Genomic DNA, 12633 nt, shown 5'->3' on the forward strand with positions numbered 1-12633 from the left:
TAGAGTTGGTTGTTGAAAGGCGATAGTTGAGATTGAAATTTGCAGGGCATCCTGCCTCGTTTCCCCAGATAAATCCGCGTTTCTCTAGGAAAGCTCTCCCTCTGGCAGGCTCCTCGGCCCTGCTCACAGAGAGCCTGCTCTGTGCCTGGTGCTGTCCTGGAGGCTCGGGAGGATTCAGGGGTCAAGACCCGGATACCGCCTTCCAGGTCCCACTCTCTGGCATCAGGAGGCAATTGTGAGTGAAGGACAGAGCCAGCCACAGCAGCAGTGCTGGGCACGGGGAGGGGCTGCGGCCCGTTGTGGTGTGAAATAGATGCCAGGTGGACCTTCATGGAGATGTCACGTGAGCAAGGCTTGAAGGCCAGTAGAGGACCCAGAGCTGTGGAGTGGGTGGGCCCCTGGCACAGAGGCTCTGAGAGGTGCATCAGGGGTCCCGGGCTAGAGGGTTGGCAGGGGACAAGCTGTCACAGGCATAGCCAGTGGCCCTGCAGATCAGGGGACCCCGTGGGGCACTGTAAGGACATTGGTTTTGCTGGAAGGAGGCAAGGAGACCCCAGAGGGCTGAGGGGAGAAGGAAGGATGTGACCTTCACCTCGAGAGGATCACTCTGACTGCAGACAGGCTGCAGGGCCTGGCAGGCCTGGTGGGGAGCCCTTGCCAGAATCCAGGAAGGACCACAGGCCTGGGAGCAGGAGGGCACAGGGGAGCGGGAAGAAGTGGGTGCTCTGGGCAGATTTTGAGGGTAGAACCAGCAGGATTTGCTGCTGGGCTCGACTGGACATTAGTGAAGAGAGGGGTCCAAGTATTCTCAGAGCTGTGGCCATCACAGTGGGGTGAGCCCTGGCGTGGGCAGGGGAGTTAGGCACAGGCTGCACGAGATGCCTCACCCGGCAACCTCTCCAAGTTTTTCAGAGAGAAACTTTCTCTCCTTGGATTTCCAAAAGTTGTGGGAGTTTTAATAGACCATAGGCCGTCATGTCTGGCAAGAGACCATCTGCCTTCATTTCGGACAGCTCGTGGGTGTGTGGGGCTGTCTGCTTTCTACCCTGTGTGTGCCGTGACTGTTTAGGGGTAAGTAGGTCGGTCTGAGTTCCAGATCAGCTTGTTCCCAAGCTGTGTTCCGATAATCGTTTTAAAAAGAAAATAACGATATTCCTTTCTCAAGAATGAAAAATGTCACATTGACTCTGGTGTTGGCAACATTCAAACTTTACCTTGGGAACCGTATGGGCTTTGAACGGAATGGACTCATTTGTGAGCTAAAGTTGTTTAATCCGCCCCGGGAACACCACGACTCCATGATCCCCAAATATAGGTCTCCTCTGACGGACTTGGATTTTGCCTGAATATGCAAATATTTGGGAAACTTGGGAAAAGGAAATTTCCAAGACCAACTTTTCTCTCAGTATTCTTCTTGGTCCTGGGAAGCTCCAAACAAATGAAATGTTAATATGCTTCAGGAAAAGAGCAATGAGATAAGCCCACAAATTACAGCTTGTCTCAGCTATTCATTCCAAACTGCTGAGCCGCCGGTCATCGGATCTGTGGCCATTTTCAGGGGCGGAATGTGTTGGCACCCACGTCTTCATTGGCTCAGGAATGAGCTTTTCCATCTGTGAGATGAGTAACATTTATTCCTATGAATATTCTTTGGCCGCTGTAAGCTGAATTCTTCAAGTGCCGAAAAAGCAGCTCCCCCTTGGCACTATTTGATTTTAAATTTGTAATTGGCAATGTTTTATACGCGCGCAAGATTTTCTCATGGGACTCAGGATGTGAGCCCTCATTCTTCAAAGAATATGATGTTCTTATATTTTTATAAAAATATTTATAATAGAACAATCTATCTGGTTTTCCATAAGTAACAGGCTCACTCCCCACTCACTCCTTGCTGAATTATTTTAGGGTGAAACACTTCTTGTACTTTATTTGTAGAGTTTGCTATTTAAATTTTGATTTAATTAAATTACAAATCCAGTGTCATCACCGCTAACAATGTGAGAACATCAGGCCCATGAGAATTGATATGGCACTTAACCTCATGTCTGCTCATCTTCAAGACAGGACAGAACCACTTCTCCCAGGGGGTTGTTTTGGGGGCCTTTAAACAGAGACTCTGGGATGGCAAAGGGCCCCACGGACGTTTGTATAAATTGAGACCAGAGAAGACTCTCTCCGTCTATTCTGGGAACCTGTCCGAACAGAAAATAAAACCCTTGCCTCTCCCTCACTTGCTTGCAAGTTCTCACAGCATGAAGCAAAGGCTGGAATTAGACTGAGGGTGAGCCGAGTGCTTGTGTGGGGCCTCGGGAAGGGAAGGAAGACTGGGGTCCTTTGGGAACTGCCCATGGACCAAAGCTGTGATTTGCCTCCAAATCCCGAGTGGACAAAGGCTAAACTGAGGAAGTCTCCACCTGAGAGTGGCTGACCTTCCTCCTGGGTCTGCTCCGTCCTCCGCCCAGGCCCCCTGTTTCCCGGCCTCGGGGCAGCCAGGGGGCAAACCCGCCAAACCCCGTTTCACCCTTACCTCCCTCCCAGGGCAGGTCTGTGCGTTTGTTTATAATCTACACAGGGACCTGTGTTCCAACACACATCACACAGCATGAAACAAGGACGAAAGAGAAATAGAAAAGGGTGAGATAGCGGGGACCATAAACAGAAGGCCTAACTCACCCGTGCCCACCCTGGGGGTGACTGCAAGCTCCTTAGTGGGGCACACTCTGGATGGACTGGGGCCACCGCCATCGTCAGTGGGTCGGGATCTTTGCTGGGGTGATGGGTTTCCTTACAGAAGGAAGGAGAGCACTGTCTTCAGAATCAATTCTCTTCGGAATCCATGCTCAGGAGCCCCAGCATTTTGCATCAGTCGCTGCGGGTGGCGAAGTGGATGGAGGGCTTCTTCCCCAGTGGCTGCTGCCTTTGAGCACCAAGTGCTAATTGGTGATTTGACGAGCTAATCAGTGCTAATGCGTGAGGCTGCACTCCCCTGGGATCTTAATGCCTTAAGTCAATTGAAAAACAAGCTCCCTGCCCTGGGAGAGGCTGCTGGCCTGGGAGACACATCCCCCTCCTCCTCCTCCTCTCCTGGCACCAGTGATCCTATTTCCTCCATTCTAAGACAAGCTTTATCCCGTTCCTGGGCCCCTCCCAGCTATCCCCTGCCAAGGAGCTGTGAAACAGCAATTTGTGGCAGTTCTCAAAAGACTTGGAAATTGTGCTGCTATATAGGACTATAAGGGCAAGGAGGGATTTCCGTGTAGGAGAGGCCAGAAGGAATCATCTTTGAACTTTTGGATCAGGAATTCAGCTACTGTCTCTTAATTACTGATACGTAAGATGAACATTACATGATGAAACTACAAAGTGTTTGCAAATACATTGTTTTATTTAATCACCAAAGTCAACCTAGTAAGCTGTGGGTGCTCAATACATGTACTCTAGAAGTCTAAAACACCCTCGATGTGTTTCTTGGAAAGTCAATAGATAAGAATGATTGGGCTGGTCTCGTGAAGGCACCGATTTGGAAGAAGAATTTGAGGCTGGCAGCTGCTGGTGTGTAAGAACCTTGGCAGGCTGGGCATGGTGGCTCATGCCTGTAATCCCAGCGCTTTGGGAGGTCGAGGCAGGTGAATCACGAGGTCAGGAGTTTGAGACCAGCCTGGCCAACATGGTGAAACCCCGTCTCTACTAAAAATACAAAAAATTAGCTGGGTGTGGTGGCACTCACCTGTAATCCCAGCTACTCGGGAGGCTGAGGCAGGAGAATTGCTTGAACCTGGGAAGCGGAGATTGCATTGAGCCAAGATCGCGCCACTGCACTTCAGCCCTGGCGACAGAGTGAGACTCCGTCTCAGAAAAAAGAGCCTCGGTAACTATTTGTGCCCTGAGTTTTTTTATTTCTTCTTATTGCTCAATGTTTCTTCTTATTCTCTCTTCTTCTTATTGCCTCATATTGAAAAAAATCCTGAATCCCAGACAAGTAGTTGCAAGTGAAAACATTTTTACCTTGACATCTCAGAATATTATCTGATTACACAGAGGTGGTAGGAGAAGCTCTGCCCAAGGCCCCGGTACCTGTGAGTTAAGTGACTGCGTGAGGTTCAAGTTGGGCTTCGATGCCTGACCGGTGTGTGATGTGCTGAGTCTACACTGACACCACAGTTTAAAAACGGCTAAAACACACGGAAGAAGGAATGTGCAGCACACAGGGGAGTTTTGAGTTGAGAGCCGTGGGGCGCAGCGTGAATGCCGTCGATGTTACGTAACAGGCAGCAGCAGGGTTTTTGAGGGGACTGGCTGGAGCCCCGTCCATGCAGCCCATACTCCCACTCCTCGAGGGCAAGGGTGGGTCAAGACATTCACCCCTCCTCACTCAGGAACTGGTCATGATGGTGACCTGCTGGGCTTGGGGACAGCCCGTGCCCTTGTCCAGCCAGGTCACGTCCCATGAGTCCTGCCCTGGTCCAGCAGGGTCACGTCCGGCGGTTCCTGCATGGGAACTGCCCGTGCACCTGCTCTGTGCTTCTCTGGTTTAATGGCTCCCTCCTTGCGAGTCTGAGTCCACCTGGATTGTGCATTCGCAGGACAGGCTCCAGGTCAGCAGATTCTGATCAAGCAGATTTTTACAGACCGCCTTGCTCACTTCCATATACGCTGGCATTCGAATCCTTCCAGCAGTGCCTGTGGGAGGCTGTCGCCCTTGTTTCTCTCATCTGTTGTGTTATTGCTAGTGGGGGTGGGATTGTTGGAGAGGAAGGGTTAGGGCGAATCCCAAAAGAATATCTTTGGGTTTGGAGAATGCATTTATGAAAACATAATGGTTTTATTATTTAGAAGAAGTAACACGAGCACAAAACAAACAAACAAACAAAATGGAGAAATGCCCATGGGTTCCGCAGGGAAGCAGCTCCTCCTTCCACCCCGGAACCCAGTCCCAGGCATGTTCCGAGAGGCAGCGGCAGGTTGCACTCCCTGTGGGAATGTGTATACGAGTATTATGTGTGAATTATATGGGTAGATCAGCACAGGTTGTTAACACTTAGCACTGGAGAAAGCCTCTACTTATGGGATTTTTATGTGTTTTACACACACTGTTACTTTGCCCCGGAGACACGGCTGTACTTGCGGTGAATCTGGAAATTGCATAGCAGTGTAGCTTCTAATGAGTTCAGGCTGGAATTGTAGCTTTGCTGATGATTTTGTAGTTCGGCTTGTATTCCTCCAAGGTGAACTAGAAGGTAATGCTCTTGGTTTGAAGATCTACCCGGACCGGGCTCTGAGGTGTCCTCTGTCCCTTGAGCAGTGGCAGCCAGGGAGACCGGATGGCTTTCTCTGACATATTGAGGCTGGATTTGAACTTCAGGAGGAGGGGAAAGAATTCTTGGTAATAGCACAGGTCTCAGACATGCTGTTTCCCTTTTGTTGGAGAAATGGAAATTTTTGGTCTAAGAAAATATGTTCAGCTCCTAGTGGAACAGAGAAGAAAATAAAATTACTGATGACTTTGCAGGAATGGATTTTGTCTCTGGAGGCACTGGCTTCTTGATGCATTTGAAAAGTCAGACTTGAGTAACTCTTGCTTTTCTCAAAAGTGGGGACTTTTTGTGTTGTTTCTATTCCCAGATTAAGATTCTGCTCAGGTGTCCATGGCTTGGAAAGGAGCTGCCAGAAAGAATGCAATTTTGGAGTCACGTGGACCTTGTTAACCTAGCTTCTTAGCTGCCATGTTGCTTGCTCACCATCCTAGTGGGATAATGACGTCTATTTCAAGGCTACTTGAGGATGAACATGGAAATGCTGACGTAACGTGACCTGAAGAGGGCTTAGTGTTGAGTAAAAGCTCAGCTGATCTCAGCGCCTCTTCCTTACCCCCTCTTGTCTCCATTTCCTGGGGAAGCTGGTGGGAAGACAGTTCACAGCCAAGAGAAGAAGTTTTAGCTTTAGTGCCATGGATATGGGGAAGCGGAAGACCCACCCCCACAGGGACTTGGGGTTTGTGAGCCTGGGGTCTCTGGCTATTCCTAAGTCATGTTTTGTTTGTTTGTTTGTTTTTTCCCCAGGGGTAAACATACATCAGTGTCTCAGGTAGAGTCCAACTCAGACATTTCAATACACCCTTGAGTGGGTGATTCGTATCTGGGGATCATATTACTTTGGGATTCTGGACATAGCTTCTTATGAGCATGGGATCCTGCTGGGGAGCCGGGTCGGGCTGTAGAATTGGCTTTTGGAACAGGGAGCTTGTCACTTAGGAGTTAATCGGTCTCTGTTTGCACCTTGGAACCCTTTGTGTGTGCCAGGCACAAGCTGTGTTGAGGGCTTTGATGGGTTCTCAGCGGCTTGATTCCAGGATTCTCATCCCAGGAACATTAAAGGGTGGGGAGCATCCCAGGTGCAGCTTCTCAATGCCTGCATGCACAGGTGGGGAGCATCCCGGGCGCAGTTCTTCAGTGCCCGTTTGCACCAGGCGGAGAGCATTCCGAGGGCAGCCCCTCAGTGCCCGTGTGCACCAGGCGGAGACGCACAGCATCCCAGGTGCAGCTTCTCAATGTCCGTGTGCACCAGGCGGAGAGCATTCCGAGGGCAGCCCCTCAATGCCCCTGTGCACCAGGATCGCCTGGGAGAGTGGAGCAAAGCTCAAGCTCCTGGACTACCTTAGAACTGTCATGGGATGGATTGCCCACCTGGGAACAACTCCCTGCATGGGAACAGCTCCCTCATGGAATGGACCCGCCGCCATGGTTCAGGGCCTCCCTGAAGCAGCGCTCTGCCCTCTTCTCTGGCAGCACCCTCGCTCCTACACGGAGCGGGTCCAAGGCTTTCCCCCACAGGCTCTGTATCATCCCATCGCCAGTGGTTCTGCTGGAGCTTGAGGTCGCGGGAGGCTGTCCACTGACAAGATGAAGCCTCACATTCTATAGAGGTAGTAAAAATGGACCAGAATGGAATAGAGACTTCTCCTTGAGAATGAACAAAGGATTTTCAGGAGTGCCAGTACCATTTTATTCTGAAGGCCAAAGCTGCACCATCGTCTGGGATCAGGCCTTCATCTGTGTCTATAATTAATACCGAGTTGCTGCCTCACCTTTCCAAGGACAGAGCTGGCATTGTTCTTGTACAAATCACTCATGAACAAATAACCCACGCCATGTGATTTGCTTTCGAGGAATGCTTTTGTGCAATCCGGGTCACTGACTTTTACAGGACGGTCCCGCAGACTTTCTCTCGCTTTTTCTCTCCAAGGGTAGACTTTGATGACACCGCGACGTACTCAGCAGTGGCCACCAACGCCCACGGACAGGTGTCTACTAACGCGGCGGTGGTGGTGAGAAGTGAGTGTCGGGTGGGCTTTCACGGAGCGCCTTCCTCCTGCTTTTCTCTTTCTTGCTGCGCTCACTTCACTGTCTTGCAGGGTTCCGGGGAGACGAGGAACCGTTCCGTTCGGTGGGACTCCCGATAGGATGTAAGTGGGTTTTCGTTTCCTTTCTGTGTGGTGAAATGTTTAGTGACATAGCAGACAATTTGAAAACATGGTTTCCTAAGGGCCAAACTTTTTTTTTTTTTTTTTTTTCTGGGACGGAGTCTCGCTCTGTCACCCAGGCTGGAGTGCAGTGGTGCCATCTCGGCTCACTGCAAGCCCCGCCTCCCGGGTTCACACCTAAGGGCCAACTCTTTTTTACAAAAATCATATTTCAGAAAACTCCTCCAAGTTTCTCCTGACCGGTGTTAGTGTGCTGACAATTTGTTCCCATGTCATTCTATGGCTAGGTGGTATTTTTAGACTGGTGAAAACATCGCTTGGAGAGACTACATTTTTGAATTGGAAAAAAAGAGACACATTCAAATTCTTGACCTGAATGCATCCCGTTGCTGTTTTGTGTTTAAGGAGAGGTGGTGTTTTTTGTTTTTTTTTTCCTCCAAAAGTCTCTTGGTCCTTGTAACAAAAAACTTGAGGTCAAAATGAGGGCAGTGCAGCAGGCTTTGGCCCAGAAACCCGCCCCAGGCCTGGGACCTGCCGTGGCCCTGTAATGAGGCGAAGCCGTCTCTGGCCCTGGGCTGGCTTCACCCTCGCAGTCCCGTGGTGCTGGGTGACCCATGCTGGGTGAGGTGAGGAGGTCCCCATGAGGGCATCTGAGAATTGGGACATGATGGATGCACTTTCAATGCAGCTTGTTTATGGCTTGGGAGTGAGTTTTAGAATTGGCCTGAACTTCCCAGGAAGGAACCGTACATTCCGATGGAAGCACTGATTTTACTGTAATGCAAGGCTTAGATGCTCCGGGCCACGTGCTGGGAGTGGAGAGTTGACCAAAGTGACGATGGAGGGTGGAGCCTCCTGGCAGCTGCTGGACACTGTGGGCGTGGCCTCCGCTTGCTATTTCTGTGTGACTTTTATTGCTGGGCTACATTCAACACTCGGTGAGCCTCCAAGACCACCAAAGGGCAGGCAGGGACCAGGCCAAGGTGAGCCTGGGGAGGCCGGGAGATCTGGGCGTCTGTGTGCAGTTCTGGCCCTCAGGACAGCACGGAGTCTGTGTGGAGAGGTGCCCCAGGCACTGATGAGCTGGGCAGGTCCTGGCGGTCACCTGGTCCCATCCCAGGGTTTCTCCTACCTATGAACATTTTATCTTCCTAAACAAGAACCGTGGTGCAGTTACAGCATAGATCACCATGTAAGAATGCTCGTGTGTTCACCACCCGTGTTTGACGGGGGAAATATCTTGCTATTTTTGCTTCACTTGTTTTTCATCAAAGTCCAATTTGCATAACACAACATTAGCCATTGTACAGTGTACCATTCAGGGTAGCTTCAGTTGTTTTCCAAGAGCTGAGACAATCACAGATGATGAAAGCACCCAATGCTGCTCCTGTCCGTCTCCCACACCGTCCTGGCATTTGCAGTGGCTTTTAAAATTTTTTATTTTTATTATTTATTTATTTATTTTTGAGACAGGGTCTCACTCTGTCACCCAGGCTGGAGTGCAGTGGTGCAATCTTGGCTCACTGCAGCCTTGATCTCCCTGGCTCAAGAAATCAACCTCCCAAGTAGCTGGGACTACAGGCGTGTGTCACCAAACCTGGCTCATTTGGTTTTTTTTTTGTATTTTGTAGAGATGCAGTTTCACCAGGTTGCCCATGTTGGTCTTAAACTACTGGGCTCAAGTGATCCTCCTGCCTTGGCCTCCCAAATTGCTGGGATTATAGGCATGAGCCACCGTACCCGGCCTGCAGTTATTGTTTAAACTTCCCTGCGTGCATATATCTGTAAATCATACAGGTTTTTTTGGTTTTAAAAATTCAGTATAGATTTTTTCCTGACACGTATGTACTCCCCCTACCACACATATTTTTGAAATTTAACCAGGCTGACACTTCTGGATCTAGTTGCTTCATTTGGGTGAACTCTAAACTCTATGGATGCAAACACCACCGTTTGTTTTGAAGAGGAGGCAGCCGTGGCCTCCAAGTCCATGTGACTTGCCAGAAGCCACAGTCTGGGGCTGAGGTTGGACTTAAACCTTTAGTCTTCACACACGATCAGGTTCTCAGCCCTGCCTCTAACGACACCACAAGGTCGACTTTGTGACATTTAATTCTTCAGCAGTGGCTTGTCTCAGCTCTGGCTGCTGGAACAACACGCCTTGGCCGGGGCAGTTTACGAACAATAAGCACTTATCCTCTCTGTTCTGGAGGCAGAAGCCTGACACTCAGCAGGCGTAGCTTCTGGTGAGAACCCTCCTCCTGAGTTGCTGACGGCACCTGCTCACGGTGTCCTCACGTGGAAGGGAAGAAGGTCTGGCCTCTTCCTCCTCTTTCAAGGGCGCTCATCCCCGCCCTGGGGCCCAGCTCTCATCATCTCATCCCACCCTCATTGCCTTCCAAAGGCCTCACTTCCTCACACCGTCCCACTGAAGGTCAGGGATTCAACCCTAGAATTTGGGACACAGATATTCCGTCTGGAGCACAGACCTGGCTGGGGTGTTCCATGCTGTGGGGCGGTGACAAAGATATGTTTTTGTGGTGACGGCCTGAGCGTGTCTGCTTTCAAAGATGCTCTCTGCCCTTTGGCCCTGAAAGCCTCCATCGTTTCTGTGCAGTGCCCCTGTCATCAGTGATTCCGTACACGCACTTCGACGTCCAGTTTTTGGAGAAGTTTGGGGTCACCTTCAGGAGGGAAGGTGAGACGGTCACTCTCAAGTGCACCATGCTGGTGACGCCGGACCTGAAGCGGGTACAGCCGCGAGCCGAGTGGTACCGTGATGGTGAGTAGGACACAGCCCAGATCTGGGCACACGCCAGGAGGATTTGGGTCGAAATATCCTTTAAATGTGGGTGTCAATGTGGCTTTTGTCTCTACCACTGGGTCAGCTCCAGACAGCCGAACAAACTGAGGGACTGTAGAGAACTTGGCGCCCCACCGTTGACTTTGAACAGAAACCTCAAATCTAGAGCAGCCACTTAGAGACCGATCGCTCGTATGACGACAGACAGAATGATCTCGTGCTATTGAGATTGAGTTTAATGCACATTACTGCATGGAAGGGGCTGGTTAGCAGCTTGTGTACTATCTCTAGACAGAAATGCTACCTTAGTCCTATTGCGATTCTTTTCTTCCTTCCAGTCCAGTCATTTTGTTTTTAGAGTTTGGTGATGCGGAGGGTCTATGCTGGGTTCTTTGGAGATGTGACAGTAGCCCCACGCCCCTGTGATTCCCTACGGGCATGAGGAAGCTGGTTGGGGCAGTGTCCACCCAGCAGAGAAGCAGGGAGCCCCCAGGTGAACGCAGCTTACCTGAGGACAAAGCTGGCGGCCGCTCGCAGCATGTTCCATCTTTACCCACTCAAGTGGCAGCCCGTGCTCTGGGCTGTGGGGTGGCAGCCCGCGCTCTGGGCTGTGGGGTGGCAGCCTGTGCTCTGGGCTGTGGGGTGGCAGCCCGTGTTCTGGGCTGTGGCTGCTCCATTCATGTATGTGCTTCCATGAAGTACAGCTGTTGGGATTTTACCAGGTTGAGGCTCTGCCTTCCGTGGTGTGCAGCTCCACTGTCCTGTCCTGCTGAGACGACGCTGGTGTCCTCAGGCTTTCTTTCCCTGCTGGGGTGATTTCGGATGCAAACCTTCCATGTAAACGCTTTTTCTTTCAGATGTGCTGGTGAAAGAGTCTAAGTGGACGAAGATGTTCTTTGGAGAAGGCCAGGCCTCCCTGTCCTTCAGCCACCTGCACAAGGACGACGAGGGCCTGTACACCCTGCGCATTGTGTCTCGGGGCGGCGTCAGTGACCACAGCGCCTTCCTGTTTGTCAGAGGTGTGGCAGGGTTGTCAGGGTGCAGACCTTGTGTGTGCCCGGGGAGGGGAGGCGGCCCTGGGAGGAGTGAGGCACTGGGAAAAGGAGTCAGGAGGGTGTGAGACCACTTTGATCCTTGGAGACCTCCGTGTGGCACCGACTTTCCCTCGGTGCACGGGCACACCAGGCGCTTCCTGCCGATGAGCAGACAGAGGAATCAGGACACAATCCAGAATAGACCAGAATCGTCATTCGTTCATATACTCATGAGCATTTGACAAATGGCTCCCAAGAGTAAGTGCACCAGATTTACTGATTCTCAGGGAAGGTAGCCCGAGGACAAAGAGGGGCACAGTGTTGGAGTCCCAGGGAAGAGCTTCCTTCCTCTCCTGCCAGCGACTCACTCCCTCTGGACTTTGGCTTAAGAGAAACAGACGTGAGGATGACAGCCAGTGCTGTGACCTCCACCAACCGCTTTAATGAAACTTGTGCTTAAGACGTTTGTGGCCGGGCGCTGTGGCTCACGCCTGTAATTCCAGCACTTTGGGAGGCCAAGACAGGCGAATCACGAGGTCAGGAGATCGAGACCATCCTGGCTAACATGGTGAAACCCTGTCTCTACTAAAAATACAAAAAAATGAGCCGGGCGTGGTGGCAGCTCCTGTAGTCCCAGCTACTCGGGAGGCTGAGGCAGGAGAATGGCGGGAACCCGGGAGGCGGAGCTTGCAGTGAGCTGAGATCCGGCCACTCACTCCAGCCTGGGCCACAGAGCGAGACTCCGTCTCAAAAAAAAAAAAAAAAAAAAAAAAAAGACGTTTGTGGCCACAACAGCCATCACCACTGGAGGCTTTCTGTCAGGCAGTGTGCTGGGGTCCTACACGGATTTAGTCTTCACGACAGACTCACTATGGAGGCTTCACTCATTCCATTTTATGAAAAGAAAGACAAAATTTGTGATATACATGTATATATTTATAAAATGCCTATTGTATACATCCTATAGGTGTGCATGTATGTGTCTGTACTTACGTAAACATCCGTGTATACATAAGCTAGAATTCTTACAATAACAGCAAAAGGAAATACCGTTCTCCGTTTTCCAGATGAATCCGTTGAGGCTCAGAGGCGGGAGAGATATCTCTAGGCTGGGGAAGCTGGGATTTAAATTTTGTTGGAGCCTGAGCTCCTGCTATACAGTTGTAGTGTTTTTGGCATCATGTGACTGAGAAGGAGGGGCCACCTACCCCCCAACCCTTTTTTTTTGTTTCATTTTGCTTTTGAGACGGATTCTCACTCTATCGCCCGGGCTGGAGTGCAGTGGTGCGATCTCAGCTCACTGCAAACTCCGCCTC

At 50.8% G+C, this 12633-nt stretch overlaps 1 protein-coding gene across 1 annotated transcript in view; it reads left to right on the forward strand.

Annotated features, from left to right (window-relative positions):
• Positions 1-12633, forward strand: part of MYOM2 (myomesin 2) — a 97411-nt gene that overhangs the window by 16711 nt on the left and 68067 nt on the right. Inside the window, exons 7-10 of the mRNA XM_003902379.4 lie at positions 7243-7331; positions 7412-7462; positions 10098-10262; positions 11141-11302. Coding sequence (XP_003902428.1) covers positions 7243-7331; positions 7412-7462; positions 10098-10262; positions 11141-11302 — 467 coding nt within the window. The remainder of the gene's footprint in view (positions 1-7242; positions 7332-7411; positions 7463-10097; positions 10263-11140; positions 11303-12633) is intronic.

Source organism: Papio anubis, chromosome 8, assembly GCF_008728515.1.
Source record: "Papio anubis isolate 15944 chromosome 8, Panubis1.0, whole genome shotgun sequence".
Classification (NCBI taxonomy): domain Eukaryota; kingdom Metazoa; phylum Chordata; class Mammalia; order Primates; family Cercopithecidae; genus Papio; species Papio anubis.